The sequence below is a fragment of the Mobula birostris genome, chromosome 7, assembly GCF_030028105.1.
Source record: "Mobula birostris isolate sMobBir1 chromosome 7, sMobBir1.hap1, whole genome shotgun sequence".
NCBI lineage: Eukaryota > Metazoa > Chordata > Chondrichthyes > Myliobatiformes > Myliobatidae > Mobula > Mobula birostris.
In genome coordinates this window covers 105340550-105361135 of record NC_092376.1, presented here as the reverse complement: position 1 = coordinate 105361135, position 20586 = coordinate 105340550, and the positions used below count along the sequence as shown (strand labels likewise).

Sequence of the window (20586 nt, the reverse complement as noted above, 5' to 3'; positions counted from 1 at the left end):
TTTTAAAAACTGCTGCGGTGGCATCTATTGAAAGACACCTAAAATGAAGAGTCTAGTAAATGGACAAAACGGGTGGAAATTTGGCCACCTTATTAGACTGATCAAGGTGTGGGGGAAGGGTGGCAGTTGTATTAGATTTCAAGCAGATTTTTAAAAACTTCATCTGACATAAAAAGCATGAGTAAGGCACATCAAAGGCTTTTCTTCATTCGGCATTTGAAGAGATTTGGGATGTCACCTAAGCCCCATGTAAATTTCGATAGATGTACAGTGAAAGGCAGTCTGACTGCTTGTATCACCACCTGGTATGGAAGCTCCAATGCAAAAGACAGAGAGAGGCTCCAGAGTAAAACAGCATCACCACCACCACCACCACCACCATCACCATCACCATCACTATCACCACCACCATCACCACCACCATCACCACCATCACCACCAACACCACCAACACCACCATCACCACCAACACCACCATCACCATCACCATCACCACCATCACCATCACCACCATCACTACCATCACCATCATCACCATCATCACCATCACCATCACCATCACCACCATAACCACCATCATCACCATCACTACCATCACCACCACCACCCCACCTTGTCTGCAGGTTTGATGATGAGGTTGATAGCGGTGTGGAGTGAGTGGAGGACAGTGTGTTCACAGGGGGTAGGGTTTGAATAGGAGTGAGAAGTACTGAAGTCGAGATGGTTGATGTCCTGTCAGTAGTGAGAGGTGAAAAGATCCAGGGTGGGCAGAAGACTAGAGCATGGTGTCCGAGAAGCTGAGGAAGGCTGGAGACACCAGAAGGGATTGAGTGTGTTACTTCAGATTTCCCACATCTGCAGAATCTGTGTCCACAAATAAGTAAATAGTTTTTTTTTGTATCGAGGTACAGTGAAAAACTTTGTTTTGCATACAAATCATTACTCACATCAATACATCAAGGTAGCGTAGTGTGAAATCAGTAAAAGAAAGCAGTTTAGAGTATTTTGATTACAGTAGAAGTGCAGTGCAAGCAGACAATATGGTGCAAAGCCAGGTTAAAGTAGATTGTGTGGTCAAGAGTACAGCTTATCATACAAGGGTCTGTTCAATAGTCTTATAGCAGCAGGATGTAATAAGATGTTGTTCTTGATCCTGGTGGTCCGTGCTTTTAGGCCTTTGTATCTTCCGCCCATATGTTGGCGAGAGGAGGGGTTGCACGGAAGAAGCAAGGACTATGGTGTGTGGAACTTTATCACCCTTTCTTCCTCAACATTCGGTGTACATAGCAAGCTCAATCACAAAGCACAACCTGGACAGTTTCAAGCAGGCAGCTCACCACCACTTTCACAAAGATATTTAAGAGTTTTAGGGTAGCCCAAATATTGTAAATGCTTCAAACAAATCCCATGGGCTGGCATAAGGAAGAGTACTGGAATTGAACAAACAGCCTACCCAGACTTGATCAGCCTTCCTTAATTTCTCTTTACTTTCCACAGGGAAAACCCAACAATAGAAGGAACCAGCAAAAATTACATTAGCAAAGTTACAAGAAGTGCCTTACCAAAGCATCGAAGACAAGGATGTCATATTTATCTGTGTGAGAATGCTCCATCATGATGTTGAAGAGTGCATCCAGAGTGTCCTGAAGGAACTTTAATTAAATGAAGGATAGGTCATCAGTTATTTCCATAATGAATCATCTTTACTCTAGTGATCTTTGAAAGACATGACCTCACACATCTCGTTAGGACTCGATCTAGATCTTTACTTGTGTCTTCCACTTGGAAGCCAACAACCTGAGATTGTGAACTCCTCACACAAAACATGAACACCCTGTTGAATTCATACTTATAACCTGGAATTATGAAGAATATTGATCACAGACTTCTGAAAGATGCTTCTAATTATCTCCACAAACACGTGAAAATATTTGGTATAAGAGCAAACCAACAGCCAACTTCATAGCATCATTATTTACACTGACATTTCTGTTGTTATTTACATTGGTGTTTCTGTCGTTACTTACACCGGTGTCTCTGTCATTATTTACACCGGTGTCTCTGTTATTACACCGGTGTCTCTGTTATTACACTGATGTCTCTGTAGTTACTTACACCGGTGTCTCTGTTATTACACTGGTGTCTCTGTCATTATTTACACCGGTGTCTCTATTGTTATTTACACTGGTGTCCCTGTCGTTATTCACACTGGTGTCTCTGTCATTATTTACACTGATGTCTCCATTGTTATTTGCACTGATGCATCTGTTGTTATTTACACTGATGCCGCATGTTTCATTTGCATTTACTTGGTTTTGCCCCAATTTATCATTCTTTAATGGAGCATCAATTTCTTCAAATTCTCCCTTTTTTCATTCCCCATTCTGGTTAACCTTTTACTTGTCCTCTTCTCCTCACCTGCTATCAACACCCTCTGGTTCCCTTTCTCTTTCCCTCTCTTCCATGGTACACTGTCCTCTCCTGTTAGATTCCTTCTTCAGCCATTTACCTCATCCACCTGTCCTTTCCCAGTTTCCTACTCCACCACTACACCCAATCCATCTACCTTTCCCCTCTCCTGGTCTCACCTATCACCTGCCCCTCCCTTCAACTTCTTACTCTGGCCTCTCTCGCCCCTCCTTTCCAGACCTGATGAAGCGTCTCAGCCTGAAATGTTGATTGTTGACTGTTTATTAACCTGTGTTAGATGCTGCCTGCCCTTCTGAGTTCATCCAGCATTGTGTGTGATTCATTCTTTTAGCTGTTAGGTTCAATGTAGAAAGCACCAGTTATACTAATGTTCACAGATTCCCACTACCCCTTCTGCAGAACAACATTTCCTGAGGGAAGCAAATTCATCCAGTTTGCTAGAGAGCATTGCCGAGTTCCATTTCAATAATAGAAATCCAGAAGTAATGGGAATTATAAAGAAAATTAGGAGTCTTTTATTCACATATCATTATTATGACACACAATGGTGCAGTCAATAAACAGAAAGGAAAATGGAAAATGCTGCATGACTGTGGTTGATCCATAGTCAGAGAACCATTAGCAGACGTGGGTGTCATACTTCAGAAAGGGTGTATCATAGGGTACAGTGAGAGTTATGCAAATATTACCTGAACTCAGAAGTTTAAATCATGAGATATTACTGAGGCTTCATTTTTGTTCAGACATTTAAAGGTACTTTTCAATTTAATATGAGGAAAATCTAAGAGAATAGGTAACTGGATAGAGGTAGCTTCCATTGGTTTCCAGAGGAGATGGTAAAACACTAGATCCAGGCTCGAGAGGAGTGAAATTTGGTAACACTGACACAAGCAAAGGGTCAGAGAAATTTGGAACTTTTGCAAACAGAAACTGATCATAAACCAACTGTAAATTTTAAATCTATCATTGGTAATCATTTAATAACTAAAAGTATTATGGAGCTAGGTCACAGATTATCCATGATGTCATTTATTGGTGGGAAAATACTGGGAGATTAATCAGTTTATTTCTGATCCCATCTTTCCATGGTTCTCTCATGTGTCTAGCTTCCATTATTATAAGCAACACACATCAAAGTTGCTGGTGAACGCAGCAGGCCAGGCAGCATCTGTAGGAAGAGGTGCAGTCGACATTTCAGGCCGAGACCCTGACGAAGGTCATCTGCAGAATTCCTGTTGTTTCCATTATTATAAGGTTCTGTTTCCTTTTTTCTGATGTCCTCAAAGATCTCCATAGCCACAACACTCCCTCTTGGGTATTGTGACGAAAGAAGGTTACAAAAGTGCACATAGACTAAGGTGTTAACTGTCCTGTGCTGGCACCAGTGGGATCAGCAGTTGACCTGCCACCTGTCTTCAGGAGAGAGAGATAAGTAAGACAATGGAGCAGCATTTGGAAATGTTAATGAATAGGCGAGAGAGTTTAATGGAAGGAGACACTGGTCTGAGTATTGTCAAGACTGGCTCCTTTTGAACCCTGAACTGTTTGAAGTGTGATGGACAGGCGATACCTCAGCAGGGGGATAAAAAGGGATAGGTTCGCTAAGGCAATTGACACACGACTCCACGAGGTAACGAGACCATGAAAGCGGTGTGCCCCCCCCACTAGTTGGTGGGAGTATTTTAGAGGTCTGGTTGCGGGACCAGCCATAGACACACAGGTTGGAAAGGTACGGATCGGCAGGAACCTGGTGTGTGTGTCCACCCTTGCCTGGGTGCTGGGTTCACCGCTGAAGAACGATCGTATCTGGAACGGAGGGGTCACAGTCGGTGACCTCAGAAGACATTACAAAGGGCTCGCCCGAAAGCTGACTGCGAGGAATATCGAAGGTCTGTTTGGAATCCGATTTGAATATTCCTTCATTCTCTCTCTCTGCCCCCCCGCCCAACGGCACAACAGTGATTACTGTGAACTGAACTGAACTCAACTGAACTGAACTTTGCGTCACTTGAAACTGGTCATTTACCCCTAGACTGCGATAGAGCTTGATTGATCCTATTATCCTAGTTCTGTGTACATGTGTGTTTATTCATTACTAACCTGTTGCATTTATATCCTTACTATTGGAGTACTGTGTTGCTTATTTCTTTAATAAAACTTTCTTAGTTCCAGTAATCCAGACTCCAACTGAGTGGTCCATTTCTGCTGGTTTGGCAACCCAGTTACAGGGTACGTAACATAAGTGAGGTTCTCGTCCGCGATTTTGAACGCTAAATTTGGGACGGGGTAAATTGATTGGGTTAAAATTCCCGAAAGAAAGAAAAGGCAAACAGCAGAAATGGAGATTGAGGAATTTCTAAAGGCGCCGACCTTGGAGGCATTAGAGGATGCCAGGAAAGTGGAATTGGCAGCTGTGGCCAAACGGTTGAATCTTGTTAAGGGGAAGTCGACAATGAGGAGAGAGGAGATACACAGAGCTATCGTAGAGCACTATGTATCTAAAGGTGTGTTTCCCCAAGGGGAGCTGGAGGTGATATCTATTGGAAAACCTGGTGGAGACGCAGTACAGGTGCAGATTGAAAAACTGAGACTCGAGCACGAGTTCCGGGTACGGCAGCTAGAACACGAAGAGAAGCAGTTAGAACGGCAAGAGAAAGAGAGGGACAAACAGTTGGAGCGAGAAGAGAGGCAGAGGGAAAGGGAATTCAAGCTGGAGAGGTTAAGGATGATGGCAGAGCAGGGGCCCATGCCGAACCAAGGTGGAGGGTTCAGGGCGACCCAGGGGGTTAGGCTGGTTCCCCCATTTGACGATACCGATGTGGATCGGTACTTTCTCCATTTCGAAAAAGTTGCTGCAAGGCAGGACTGGCCGAGGGATAAGTGGGCTGTTTTGCTTCAGAGTGTACTGAAAGGGAAAGCCCAACAAGCTTACTCCGCTTTGTCCGCGGAAGATGCCCAGAGGTATGAGGTGGTGAAAGAGGCCATCCTCAGGATTTATGAGTTGGTCCCGGAGGCATACCGGCAGAGGTTCCGGAATGCGAGGAAGCAGTGGGACCGCACGTATTTAGAGTTTGCCCGTGAGATGCAGACATATTGTGAGCGTTGGTGCGCCTCGAAAGGGGTGGATGGGGATTATGACAGAATGCTACAGCTGATCCTGATTGAGCAGATTAAAGGTTGTGTCCCTGACGGTATGAGACCCTACCTAGATGAGAAAGAGGCAGCCATGTTAGCCGCAACTGCTAAGTTAGCGGATGAGTACGCGTTGACACATAAAACGAAGTTTGCCCCGAGTAAAGGCTGCCAGAAGGGTAGTCAGGACAGCGGGGAGAGTCCGCCAGAAAAGTCAGAAAGTAAGCCGGGGACTAGTGAGAAGGATAAGGTAGACCAGGAGCAGTCTGGTAGGAAGTCTCCTGGGGTCGTCTGTTATAATTGTGGGAAAGTCGGACACTTTGCGACCAGGTGCTTTGCCCCAAAGAAGGAGATGGAGAAAGGAAAAACGGCCATTTCGACTGGCTGTATCGAGCTGGTAAACGAACCGCTAGGAGAGGAAAGGTCTGCCAAAGTTCAGGAAGGGCGCGAGAGGTTTATCTCGGCCGGATTGGTGTCGGTGAAGGAGGGGTTAAACCCAGTTCCAGTGCGGATCTGGAGAGACACGGGAGCGTGTCAGTCATTGATATTGAAGAGTATGTTAGAGTTTAGTTCAGAGACCCAGACTGGGGAGGTCAGGGTCAAAGGTATTGGGGAAGGGACAGAAGCAGTACTCTTGCACCAGATACACCTACAAAGCAACTTGGTCTCCGGACTAGTCACGATCGGGGTGAGGCCCGAATTACCGATGAAAGGCGTGGAAGTCTTGCTCGGTAATGACCTCGCCGGGGGAATTGTGTTCTCCGCAGTGAGATTGACAGGTCAGCCTGCCAGAATTGAGGCCCCACCCATGGACTCACAGGTTCACCCTATTTGCACAGTGACTCGCTGTATGTCCAGGGAGACTGCTGAGACGTTTCTACCAGCCTTGTACGAGGAGGGGGTAGAAAGTGAAAAGAAGGAGCGTAATGAAACAGGAGGAAGTGGGGAAATTAAGGTAGATTTATCATTAGAAAAGAAGGACTTTATACAGGCACAGGAGCGAGACGAGGAAACAGCTCTCTCTGAAACAGGAAAAAAAGAGAGCCAGTAGGCTATTGTGTGGAGGAGGGTGGGCTAAGGAAGAAAGGGAGACCAAGTACTGCAGATGAGGAATAGGGGGTGGTGCAAAAGAGTTATGGGGATGAGATTTTTAACCTGGCCCACAAGGTACTCCTCGGTGGACATTTTGAAGTGCTGAAGGAAACAGTTGGCGAAGCCATGAGAGGGTTTTTCTGGCTGCACAGGAGGAAGGATGTTATTGATTATTGCAGACACAAACTGAGACGGTCACAGGCTTTTGATATGCTAACAAACCTAGTCGGTGTTAGCGCGGAAATCAATGAAGCTAGGGTGCCACCTGATAAGGGGAAAAATTATTTTGAAAAGATGAGTATGGTACCGACCAGATGGGAGAAGGCTATTGTTTTGGCCAGCTCTGCTGATAAGGTCTCTCCCTTAATCCCCGAACAAAGCAACCCTTTAGGAGAGCTAATTAAACGGCTCGCACACGTGTGTTTGATTGTCCCAAGGCGATGCAAAGAACTGGGACGTTGGGTGGTGTTTGTCACACCTAGTGAGCAACACCCCTATAGAATGAGTAATTCAGTGACGAAAGGGCTAAAGAACACAGAAGTGTATATTGGTGATGTAATACGGCTGTCTGGAGCCAGCTTGATAGTGAACCTTGAAAAAAATGAGTTCTACCAGCGAAGGTCACTTACCTGGGAATTGTGGTGACACAGGGGCAGCTGGCAGCGATGCAAGCTAAGATGCGGGCTATCTCTGACATCCCAACCCCGACAGACAAGAGGACCCTCAGAAGGCTCTTGGAGACGGTGGGGTACTGTAGGAAGTTTTGCAATAACTTTGCGGTTACTACCCCTTCCCCTCCTACTAAGCCCTTGCGAGAGAAAACTAAGTCGGGATGGGACGACCCTTGTTATCGTGGTCCGGGACGAAACCCAATGAGAGGTTACACTGATCACAATTCATCAGTGTTTTCGGCCACTATGAAGTTTGCTAAGTTGGAGCCTGGTTTAAAGGATTATTAAAATAACACGTATAAAAGGAACGGAAAGTGTGATTGCTGACTGTCTGTCCAGGTGTTGACAAGTTAAAATTCTCTGTATTAGCCAAATAGCTTATGAAGATGTATATTTGTGTGTATCTAATAATGTATTCATGCTTATAATTTTTACCCCAGTAAAAATCCTTAAAGGAGAGGGGTGTGATGAAAGAGGGTTACAAAAGTACACATAGGCTAAGATGTTAACTGTCCTGTGCTGGCACCAGTGGGATCAGCAGTTGATCTGCCACCTGTCTTCAGGAGAGAGAGATAAGTAAGACAATGGAGCAGCATTTGGAAATGTTAATGAAGAGACGAGAGAGTTTAACGGAAGGAGACACCGGTCTGAGTATTGTCAAGACTGGCTCCTTTTGAACCCTGAACTGTTTGAAGTGTGATGGACAGGCGATACCCCAGCAGGGGGATAAAAAGGGACAGGTTCGCTAAGGCAATTGACACACGACTCCACAAGGTAACAAGACCATGAAAGCGGTGTGCCCCCCCCACTAGTTGGTGGGTGTATTTTGGAGGTCTGGTCGCGGGACCAGCCATAGACGCACAGGGTGGAAAGGTACGGATCGGCGGGAACCTGGTGTGTGTGTCCACCCTTGCCTGGATGCTGGGTTCACCGCAGAAGAACGATCGTATCTGGAACGGAGGGGTCACAGTCGGCGACCTCAGAAGACATTACAAAGGGCTCGCCCGAAAGCTGACTGCAAGGAATATCGAAGGTCTGTTTGGAATCTGATTTGAATATTCATTCGTTCTCTCTCCTCCCCCCCCCCCCGCACCACCCAACGGCACAACAGTGATTACTGTGAACTGAACTGAACTCAATTGAACTGAACTTTGCGTCACTTGAAACTGGTCATTTACCCCTAGACTGCGATAGAGCTTGATTGATCCTGTTATCCTAGCTCTGTGTACATGTGTGTTTATTCATTGTTAACCTGTTGCATTTATATCCTTACTATTGGAGTACTGTGTTGCTTATTTCTTTAATAAAACTTTCTTAGTTCCAGTAATCCAGACTCCAACTGAGTGGTCCATTTCTGCTGGCTTGGCAACCCAGTTACGGGGTACGAAACCGTATGCTTCTCCTTAGGGAAATCCTGTGAATATATTGTTCACTAATAAGCAGTATGAACCACTCAGCTGAACAGATCACTCTGCAGTAACTTTTGGGAAGTAATTTGAGGGTTCGGTATTCCAGCCACAATTCCTATAAAATTAACTCACATTAAACTCTGCAGAATTAGTTCAGACAGAAACCTACATAGTCTGTGAGTGCTCAAATTTAGAGACTCTACAGTTGCTGAAAGGATACTGCTGTCAACACCATGTATTAATAGCACCTTAAGGCTATTTGACCCATTATCCTTGTATAACATTTGTAAAAGCAAGTCTCTCTTCTTAGCTGTTGCTTCATTGTCCTTTACAAATAAACCTGTCATTTTCTATAAAAATTGCCATTTTATCAATGCAGACACAAAAAACTGTAGATGCTGATATCTGGAACAACAAACAATCTGCTGGAGGTACTCAGCAGGTCGAGCATCATTTTGGGTGGAGAGCAACTGTAGACATTTCAGAGTTTTTCCACATTTTGATGCAAAACATCAACAGCTTCTTTCCCCCTATGGAGGCTGCAGGACCCACTGAGTTCAGAATCAGAATCACGTTTAATATCATCGGCATACTGCATGTCATGACATTTTGTTGTCTTTGTTGCAGAAGTACAATGCAATACATAATAATAGAAAAAACTGTGAATTACAGTAAGTTTATATTATATAGTTAAGTCAAATAAGTAGTGCAAAAGTAGAAATAAGCAAGTCATGAGGTAGTGTTTATTGGTTCAATGCCCAATCAGATATCGGATGGCAGAAGGGAAGAAGCTGTTTCTGAATTGTCAAGTGTGTACTTTCAGGCTTCTGTACCTTCTTTCTGATGGTAACAATGAGAACAGGGCACGTCCTGGGTGCTGGGGGTCCTTAATGATGGGTGCCACCATTTTGAGGCATCACTCCTTGAAGATGTCCTGAATACAATGGAGTTCCCATGATGGAACTGACTAAGCTTACAACTCTCTGCAGCTTATTTTGACCCTCTAGAAAATTGCTTGCTTCTATTTAATTATCTTCCACCTTCTCCTCAGGATATTAAGTTCCAACATCAACAATTTGCTGCATCAGAAACAAATTCTTTCTTCTGATTTTCCAGTTCAGTGACTGGTAGCTCTCCATTGGCCATGTAGCTGATGTAACCCTTGGAGCTGTCATCATTTCAAGCATAATTTATCCCAGGTGACTATACTGAAGCTCCAAAGAAAGAGAGTGTCACATAAGACTAATCAATTTACCATGTCTGGGCTTTGAAAATCCCTGCAGGTTAGACTAAAGTGGTGAACAGTTATACATTTGTTTTAGAGATTTGGCATAACCATAGGTAGTCTCCTTTCCAAAGACTAATCAACTGAAATAATATATTACCTTACACATGGGAGGCCTGTAGTAAAGAACAGAATGTATTAATGGGTTTGCCTGAGGACTCTGCAGAAATGATCTTGATTATGATGTGTTTATTACTGAAAAAATTAAAGACTGGGCAACTTTTTCAGCTCAGTTTCTTTTTCGCTTTGACTCACTCTGAAGTCACTGACCTCAAATTTGGAGGCTGCTTTTAACACTCCATAAAACTATTAAATTACAGAGCAGTTTAGATTCAGAAGCACAAGAGGTTATGAGGATTCTGGAAATCTTGAACTAGACACACAGAGTGTTGGAGGAACTTGTTGAATTCCTGCAGAATTTTGTACTTGTTACTTTAGATTCAATGTTGTTCAGTTCAAATTAATCAGTCATTCTGATTTCTATTAGACAATTTCATTGTTCAGTAGTAATTTTAAAGCCAATAGACGATTCAATCATGAAGATTTTTAGGGCATTGGAGTAACAGTTACCTAGTTAATCTCTTGAACCTATTTACTATCATTCAATTGCATCATAGTCAATCTGCAATTGTAGAGATCATGATAAAACAATTCAGCTCTCCACACAATAATAACGTTTAATTCAGCTTTATAGGAAGATAACTGGTTGGGAAACTGTGACATTCTTTTTCACTTTCAGAGACATCACAGACATACTTTTGATTGCCCATCAGATACTTTGTGGTTTAACCTTGGTTGTTGATGAATTGCCATTTGAAGATGTGATATTGGGGTTGGCAAGAAAATTCATGAAAAGTGCAAAGGAAACTTGGTGAAGATATAGAGCCTAGAAAAGGATTTAGTACAGAACTTAACCATACCTTAACTATCTCTTCCCCATCCACGATCTTCAGTTTTTCCAGGTTTTCTTGCAAGAGTTCTGGTTTCATTCTCCACTTCAGGAGACCCAGCAAGCCCACTGTGTGAAAGAAAGCCAACCTATCATTATCAGAGCTGGTCAACAAGGTTCACCTTCAGCCAAAGGCAAAAATCCTACAGACGCTGTGGAACACAGAGCATGGTGAGAAAATGCTGGGAAAAGATCAATGGATTGAACAACATCTGTGGAGGAAGAAACAAACAATTCTGAGAACACCCAGAGTACAGCCTAAATAGTAAGAAACTCTAACACATGCGTACCATTCTGCGTGAGTTTTGTGGAGCACACAACTGAAGTGATGATGAAGGTGTCTCTGAAACTGTTGGAGAGACCTGCATTTGTATTACTGCGGCTGAGTGTAGAACCTTTATAATCACTGGTTTGACGGGTAGACTGCATCTTGGAGTATATACTGGCATCTTCCAACTTCTTGCTGTCACCCTGTAGACCGTAAGCAAACAGAGAACGAGATCAAATATGTTTTGTTTTAAAGCACATGATCTGAGTAGGTAAATATATCACTTGGTTTAAGAGTTGAATATTACAGGCCTTTATGACAGTGGCAGATTCCATCCTCCCTGCACCATGTGAACTAGAGATACAGGAAGGAGTCACTACAACTGGTCATCAGGGCAATTGGTTATTGTTGTATAATTAATTTTTTAATTTAGGGATGCAGCGCATTAACAGGCCCTTCTAGCTCAATGAGTCTGAACCACTCAATTGCACCCATGTGATCAATTAGCCTATTAACCTGTACATCTTTGGAATGTGGGAGGAAGCAGGATCATTTGGAGGAAACCTATGGGGTTACGGGGAAAATGTACAAACTACTTACAGACAGAGGCAGGAATTGAACCTGGGTTGTAATAGTGTTATGCTAACCACTACACTACCATGCTGTTCCTTAAAGAGATCAGCCTTATTTAAAGTTCAAAGTAAATTTATTATCAGAGTACAGATATGTCACTGTTTACAACCATGACATTTATTTTCTTGTGGCATACACAATAAACCTGTAGAATAATAACAATAACAGAATCAATAAAGATCACGTCAACTTGGGGCAAGTGTGCAAAAGACAACAATCTGTGCAAATACAAAAGTTAAATAAAACCTAATAATAAATAAATAAGCAATAAATAGAGAACTTTATTTGCCACATGTACATCAAAACATTGAAATATACAGTGAAATGCCTTGTTTTACATCAACAACCAACACAGCATGAAGATTCTGCTGAAGTCAGCTCGCAAGTGTTGCTGTTTTGGGCTTTCGACTCATTAGCCTAAACTGTATGCCTTTGGAATGCAGGAGGAAACCCATGCAGTCCTGGGGAGAATGTACAAAATGCAGGAGGAAATCCACGCAGTCCCGGGGGAGAACGTACAAAATGCAGGAGGAAATCCACGCAGTCCCGGGGAGAACGTACAAAATGCAGGAGGAAATCCACGCAGTCCCGGGGAGAACGTACAAAATGCAGGAGGAAACCCAGTGCAGTCCCGGGGAGAATGTACAAAATGCAGGAGGAAACCCACGCAGTCCCGGGGAGAACGTACAAAATGCAGGAGGAAACCCATGCAGTCCCGGGGAGAACGTACAAAATGCAGGAGGAAACCCACGCAGTCCCGGGGAGAACGTACAAAATGCAGGAGGAAACCCACGCAGTCCCGGGGAGAACGTACAAAATGCAGGAGAAAACCCACGCAGTCCCGGGGAGAATGTACAAAATGCAGGAGGAAACCCACGCAGTCCCGGGGAGAATGTACAAAATGCAGGAGGAACGTACAAAATGCAGGAGGAAACCCACGCAGTCCCAGGGAGAACGTACAAAATGCAGGAGGAAACCCACGCAGTCCCGGGGAGAATGTACAAAATGCAGGAGGAAACCCATGCAGTCCCAGGGAGAACGTACAAAATGCAGGAGGAAACCCACGCAGTCCCGGGGAGAACGTACAAAATGCAGGAGGAAACCCACGCAGTCCCGGGGAGAACGTACAAAATGCAGGAGGAAACCCACGCAGTCCCGGGGAGAACGTACAAAATGCAGGAGGAAACCCACGCAGTCCCGGGGAGAACGTACAAAATGCAGGAGGAAACCCACACAATCCCGGGGAGAACGTACAAAATGCAGGAGGAAACCCACGCAGTCCGGGGGAGAACGTACAAAATGCAGGAGGAAACCCACGCAGTCCCGGGGAGAACGTACAAAATGCAGGAGGAAACCCACGCAGTCCCGGGGAGAACGTACAAAATGCAGGAGGAAACCCACGCAGTCCCGGGGAGAATGTACAAAATGCAGGAGGAAACCCACGCAGTCCCAGGGAGAATGTACAAAATGCAGGAGGAAACCCATGCAGTCCTGGGGAGAACGTACTGTGACAAGAACACACATAAATTACGATGTAGCTGTCCTGTGCTGGCACCAGTGGGATCAGCAGTTGGTCTGCCACTTGTCTTCAGGAGAGAGAGAGAGATGAGGAAAACAATGGAGCAGCATTTGGAGATGTTAATGAAGGAACGGAAAGAGAGCTGTCAAGATCGGCTCCCCCTCTGAACCCTGAAATGTTTGAAGTGATGGACAGGCGACACCCCAGCAGGGGGATAAAAAGGGACAGGTTCGCTAAGGCAGGACACACACGACACCCTGAGGTAACGAGACCCTGGAAGCAGTGCATCTCCCACAAGTCGGTGGGAAGTTTTGGAAGGCCGGGTGCGGGACCAGGCCATAGACGCACAGGGTGGAAAGGCACGATCGGCGGGAACCTGGTGTGTGTCCACCCTTGCCTGGGTGCCGGGTTCACCACAGAGAAACAATTGTATCTGGAAACGAAGGGGGTTACAGTCGGTGACCTCAGATGACATCACAAAGGACTTGCCCGAAAGCTGACTGCGAAGGTCTGTGTGGAAGCCGTTTTTGAATACTCATTCATTTTGCTCTCTCTCTCCTTCCCCCCACTGTCCATCACCACGACAACGATTACTGCGAACTGAACTGAACTAAATTGAACTGAACTTTGCGTCACTTTGAAACTGGTCATTTACCCCTAGACAACGATAGAGCTTGATTGATCCTGTTATCTTAATTCTGTGTACATGTATGTTTATCATTGCTGAACTGTTGCATTCATTATCCTTTTGATTAGAGTACTGTGTTGCTTGTTTCTTTAATAAAACTTTCTTAGTTCTAGTAATCCAGACTCCAACTGAGTGATCCATTTCTGCTGGTTTGGCAACCCAGTTACGGGGTACGTAACAGTACGAACTCTCTACAGACAGCAGCAGGAACTGATCCCCTATCAGTGATCGCTGGCGCTTTAAAAAGATTGCATTAACCGCTATACTAGCGTGTCAAAGAATTCAGTGACATATGCACCAAGATACGATGAAAATTTCAAAACATAAGTACATGGTGACAGCACAAGGGAAAAGCCGTAACACAATGCTCTTATGATGGAATGTGGGAAGGCAAGGAGACCTCCAGCGTCCCTGATGTCTGCAGCTGCGAGATCTACATCCTGCTGCAGCTTCTAACAATCCACTATAGGGAGTTGGATGAACAAAACTCTGGATCGCTCAGGAGGCTGAAGGGGTGATAGACAGGATATACTGAGAGGTAGTTACACCCAAGGTGCAGGATACGGGGCACAGGACACAGGAAACTGATTGACAGTCAGGAAGGGGAAAGGTGTGAAACAGCCAGTGAAGAGATCCCCTTTGACCAACCACTTCAGCAACAGGATACTCTTAGGGGGAATGGCCTAACAGAAAAATAACAGTGGTTGGGACTGGCACTGAGTCTGCCCCTGTGGCTTAGAAGGGAAGGAGGAGAAGGGGCGGGCTGTGGTGATAGGGGATTCATTAGATAGGGCTGAGAATGAGATTCCCAGATGGTATATTGCCTCCCGGGTGCCAGAGTCTGGGAAATCTCGGATCAAGTCCTCAGTATTCTGAAGTGGTGGGTGAACAGCCAGAGGTTGTGGTCCATGTATGTACCAATCACATGGGTAGATTAAGTGACAAGGTTCTGCATAGAGAGTTCAGGGAGTTAGATGCTAATTTAAAGGGCAGGACCTCGAGGGTTGTGAGTTCAGGATTGCTATTTATGTCACGTGTTAGTGAGGCAGAAATAGGAAGATTATACAGATTAACACGTGGCTAAGGAGTTGGTGTAGGAGGGAAGGCATAAGATTTTTGTCACTGGGCAAAGTGTCCCCTGTACAAAAGGGACAGTTTGCACCTGAATTGAAGGGTGACTAACTCCTAGCAGGAACATTTGTTAATACTGCACAGTGGGGTTTATACTAGGTTTGTAGGGGGATGGGAACCAGAATACAAAAACAGTTAGTGGAGAGGTGGTGGAGGCAGGTGTTGGTAAGACCTCAGATAAAGTCAGGAATCAAAAGGTTGAGCATGGTGTGACTAGTGTCCTGAGCTGCCTAGATTTCTAGACAAGAAGTATCATAGGAAAGGCAGATGAGCTCAGGGCATGGATCAACACCTGGAATTATGACGTTGTAGCCATCAGTGAGACTTGATTGCAGGAGGGTAGGACTGGCACATCAATATTCCGGGGTTCCATTGCCTTTAGATGTGACAGAGCGGGAGGGAATAAAGGAGGAGGGATGGTGTTACAAGTCAAAAAAATATCACGGCAGTACTTCGTCAGGACACACTGGAGAAATTGACTAGTGAGGTGTCATGGGTGGAAAGGATAAATAAGAAAGATATGACCATGTTAATGTGGCTATACTACAGACCACACACAGTCCTATGGATTTAGAGGAACAAATTTGCAAAGAAATTGCAAACCGTTGCAAGAAACATAAGGTTGTTATAGTAGGTGATTTTAACTTTCCACATATTGACTGGAAATCCCATGCTACAAAAAGGAGTAGATGAGATAGAGTTTGTCAAATGTGCTTAGGAAGGTTTCCGTAATAAGTAGGTAGAATTCCTAACAAGAGAACGTGCAATACTGGATCTGCTGTTAGGGAATGACACAGGGCAGGTGACAGAAGTTTGTGTAGGGGAACACTTTGCATCCAGCAACTGGTCTGCTGTGGGTTGAGATTCTAAACTGGAGAAACACTAATTTTGATGGTATCAGAAATGACCTGCCAAGTGTGGATTGGAACAGGTTGCTTTCTGGTAAAGGTGTACTTGGAAAGTGGGAGACCCTCAGAAACCAAAATTTTGAGCGATCACAGCTTGTATATACCTGTCAGAATAAAAGATAAAGATAACAAGTGTAGGAAACCTTGGTTTTCAAGAGATATCGAGGCCCTAGTTAAGAGAGAAAAAGAGGTGCATAGCAGGTATAGGCAAGTAGGAACAAATGAGCTGCTTACGGAGTATAAAAAATGCAAGAGAACACTAAAGAAATACATCAGGAAGGTATGAAGCTGTTCTAGTCGACAAGGTGAAGGAGAATCCTAAGGGTATCTACAGATATGTTAAGAGAAAAAGATTGCAAGGGACCTCTGGAAGACCAAAATGGTAATCATTGTGTGGATCCAAATCAAATGGGGAGATCTTAAGTGAAATCTTTGCATCTGCATTTACTCAGGAGACAGATACAGAGTCTATAGAAGTGAGGCAAAGCAGCATCAATTTCATGGACGCTATACAGATTACAAAGCAAGAGGTGTTAGCTACCCTGAGGTAAGTCAGGGTGGATAAATCCCCAGGGCCTGACAAGGTGTTCTTTTGGACCCTGTGGGAGGCAAGTGCTGAAATTGGTGGGCCACCAGCAGAGATATTTAAATCATACTTAGTAACAGCGGAGGTACCAGAGGATTGAAAGCTAGCCAACATTTTTCTGCTGCTTAAAACAGGCTCTAAACATAAACCAGGAAGTTATAGGCCGGTGAGTCTGACATCAGTTATGAGAAAGTTATTGGAAGTTATTCTAAAGGATCAGATATTTGAGTATTTGCGTAGACATGGACTGATTAAGGATAGTCGGCATGGCTTCCTGTGTGGTAGGTCATGACTAACCAATATTATGGAGCTTTTGAGGAAGTTACCGGGAAAGTAGATGAAGGCAAGGCAGTAGACGTTATCTAAATGGACTTTAGCAAGGTACTTGACAAGGTCCCGCATGGGAGGCTGGTCAAGATGGTTCAGTCACCTAGCATTTAGAATGAGATAGTAAATTGGATTAGACATTGGCTTTGTGGGAGAAGCCAGAGAGTGGTAGTAGAGGGTTGCCTTTCTGACTGGAGGCCTGTGACTAGTGGTGTGCTGCAGGGATCAGTGCTGAGTCCATTATTGTTTGTCATCTATATCAATGATCTCAATGATAATGTGGTTAACTGGATCAGCAAATTTGGGGAAAGATTAGGGGTGTAGTGGACAGTGAGGAAGGCTGTCATGGCTTGCAGAGGGATCTGCATCAGCAGGAAAAATTAGCTTAAAACTGGCAAATGGAATTTAATGCGGAAAAGTGCAAGGTTTTGCACTTCTGTAGGACCAACCAGGATACGTCTTAAACACTGAACGGTAGGGTACTAAGGAGTATGGTAGAACAAAGGGATCTGGGAATACAGGTCCGTGATCCTTTGAAAGCAGTGTCACAGGTATACAGGATCCTAAAAAAAACTTTTGACACATTGGCCTTCATAAATCAATGTACTGAGTACAATAGATGGGATGTTACGTTGAATTTGTATAAGACATTGGTGAGGCCTAATTGGGAGTATTGTGTGCAGTTCTGGTCACCTACCGAGAGGAAAGATATAAACAAGGTTGAAAGAGTACAGAGAAAATTTACAAGGATTTTGTTGGGTCAGGAGGACCTGAGTTATAAGGAAAGATTGAATAGGTTAGGGCTGTATTCTTTAGAACATAGAAGATTGAAAAGAGATTTGACAGAGATAAACAAAATTATGAGGGGTATAGATACGGTAAATGCATTCAGGCTTTTTCCATTGTGGTTGGGTGGGACTACAACCAGAAATCATGGGTTAAGAGTGAAAGGTGAGAAGTTTAATGGGGACATGATGGGAAACTTCTTCAGTCAGAGGGTCATGAGAGTGTGGAATAAGCTGCCAGCATAAGTGGTGGATGCAAGCTTGATTTCAACATTAAAGGGATGTTTGGATGGATAAATGGATGCAAGGGGTATGGAGAACTATGGTCCTGGTGCAGGTTGGTGGGAGTAGGCAGCTTAAATGGTTTCAGCATGGACTAGATGAGCCAAAGGGCCTGTATCTGTGTTGGACTTCTCTGTGACTCTCTGACTCTATAAAATCTAATGGCTACAGAGAGAGTATTGAGCAGGTAAACATTCATATGCAAGACAATAATGAGGCAGATTTTGATGTCAAGTGTCCATCATATTGTTCTATGGAACCATTTAATAGACTTATAATAGTGGGATAGAAGCTGTCCTTCAGCTTGGTGGTACATGCTGTCAGGCTTATGTAAATACTGCATGATGAAAGTGCGAGAAAGAGAGAATGGGGTTTTTGTTTATGTTGGCTCTTTTTCCAAAGCAACAAGAAATGCAGACAGAGTCTTTGGTGGGGAGGTTGGTTTTTGTGATGGACTGAGCTGTGTCCACAACTCTCTGCAATTTTTTGTGGTCAGAGGCAGAGCAGTTCCATATCAAATGTGATGCATTCAGATAGGATGCATTCTCTGGTGCATTGATAAAACTAGTGAAGGTCAACGGGGACATACAAATTTCCTTGGCCTGAGGTCCTGGGCAGGAAAGGGACAAAGCAGTCAGGTAACATATGAGGTGATAAAACAGTATCAAAGCGCAGGTTGATCGTTTTGCTACAAGGACAGAAGTTAGAATAGAATGAAACTTAATTGAGATTGCTCAGGACAATGGGATTTCGGTGCTACTCCAGTCTGTGCAAAACAGACATTTCCAATGCATGCAGTGCAGCTTAATTAAAAAAAGAAATTCCCATATATACATGAAACAAGTAACTTCGATAATTGATTCCTTTGTAACACAAAAGCACCAGAATAATGCAGTAGTGCTGCTGCCTAACAGCTGCAGCATCCTGGATCAAACCCAGACTCCAGCCAGGTGGGTTTCTCCCAAATGTCCTGGCTTCCTCCAACTTCCCAAAGGAGTGTGGATTGGTGAGTTGGCTGGTCACTGCTAGTGTTTAGGCAAATGGTAGAATCTGAGGAGAGTTGTTGGAAATGTGGAGAAAATAAAATGTTTTTCATGTTAATATTGATCATCAGTTGTTTATGTACTTTTTGACTCAAGATGAATAAAAAAAGCTGGCACCAATTTAAGTTGGCCCTTAAACTCTGATAGTCTCTTCAATCATCATCAGGAATCACTTTATTTCAAGAATTAAAATTGAGTTCAGAGAAAATGTAATTAGATCTTCTCTGACTGAACCAGCTTGTTCAAGTGGCCTTGTGAGAATATGTTAATTTTTCACAGGTACGTGTAGATTCATTGTCATATGTACTGGCAAAGGCACACAATGAAATACAGCAGCAGATTATTGAATTTACATCGTTAGGACCAGCATTTTCCCATCATACAGGAGTTTTCCAAACACATTTATAAACTCCACTCCCATATTCTTTCAACTTTGTTCAGTATATACTGAGCAACATTTCCATAATTTTGGAATATTTCTATTTAATTAATTTTATTCTAATGAGAAAAGCCACACTTTGCTGTGCCAAGCAGCATATAGAAACATTGCTATATTCCCTAATGCCTGACTTCCTTCCTACATTCTTTGCAGAGTTCTCCAAGTGCAATCTTGTTAAAGTTTAATGTAAGCTCATTATTGTCTATTGTCTTGGAGAATGTGATTGGATTTCTGCTAATATGATAGCTAAATACCAACATCGTGTCAAATTAAGTGCTTAGAAATTTAATTGCACAACATTTTTGTTCAGCATTCTGGAAATGAAAGCACAGGGGTGAAACAATATTTCAACTTTGGCTGTATTGCAGGGAAAATTACATCACATTGTCCTGAATGCAACTGTTGTAAGCATTACCAAAATGACATGCACAGTACAGTACAGTACCGGATGGTTAACCCTGACAGGTAAATAAATTAGAGATGCAAGTGACTGCAGCTGCTGGGATCTGGAGTGAAAAAAAAACAAGCTGTTGGAGGAACTTAGATGGTCAAACAGCAAATGGATAGTTGATATTTCAGGCTGGGATCCTGATGCAGGTTAATGATTTCACTGCCTTCATAGATGCTGGCTGACCCGCAGAATTATCCCTGCAGTTTGTTTTTGCCACAGCTAAATAAATTATTTAATCTTTTCCTCAGGACTTTACAAAGTAGAATGACCTTCCCCAACACTCTCAATATATACCCTTGGCATTAACTATAACTATCTGTCTCCACATACTTGTTTAGAATTGACAGAATCCAGTCTGCCACATCCACTCTGTGCCATTTTCCAATACTCCAAGTCCTGATCCTCCACTCTTAAATCTCATGCCACCTTGCTGAGCCCACCTCAGTCCTGTCCTGAATGACAGTGGCAGCTGTCTCCAGAGTTGCAGGTGATGGTAAAACCCAGCACCCCTCCACTTCTCCAACAGTACAGTCCCACACCCTACCACACCACAATATC

The 20586-nt window shown here is 43.8% G+C and overlaps 1 protein-coding gene across 1 annotated transcript in view; it reads right to left on the bottom strand.

The window, feature by feature from the left end:
• LOC140200352 (dedicator of cytokinesis protein 2-like) overlaps positions 1 to 20586 on the bottom strand; it is a 699328-nt gene that overhangs the window by 500666 nt on the left and 178076 nt on the right. The window contains exons 18-20 of the mRNA XM_072263559.1: positions 11259 to 11439; positions 10940 to 11037; positions 1563 to 1652 (exon numbers count right to left, since the gene is read on the bottom strand). Of these exons, the coding sequence (XP_072119660.1) occupies positions 1563 to 1652; positions 10940 to 11037; positions 11259 to 11439 (369 nt within the window). The remainder of the gene's footprint in view (positions 1 to 1562; positions 1653 to 10939; positions 11038 to 11258; positions 11440 to 20586) is intronic.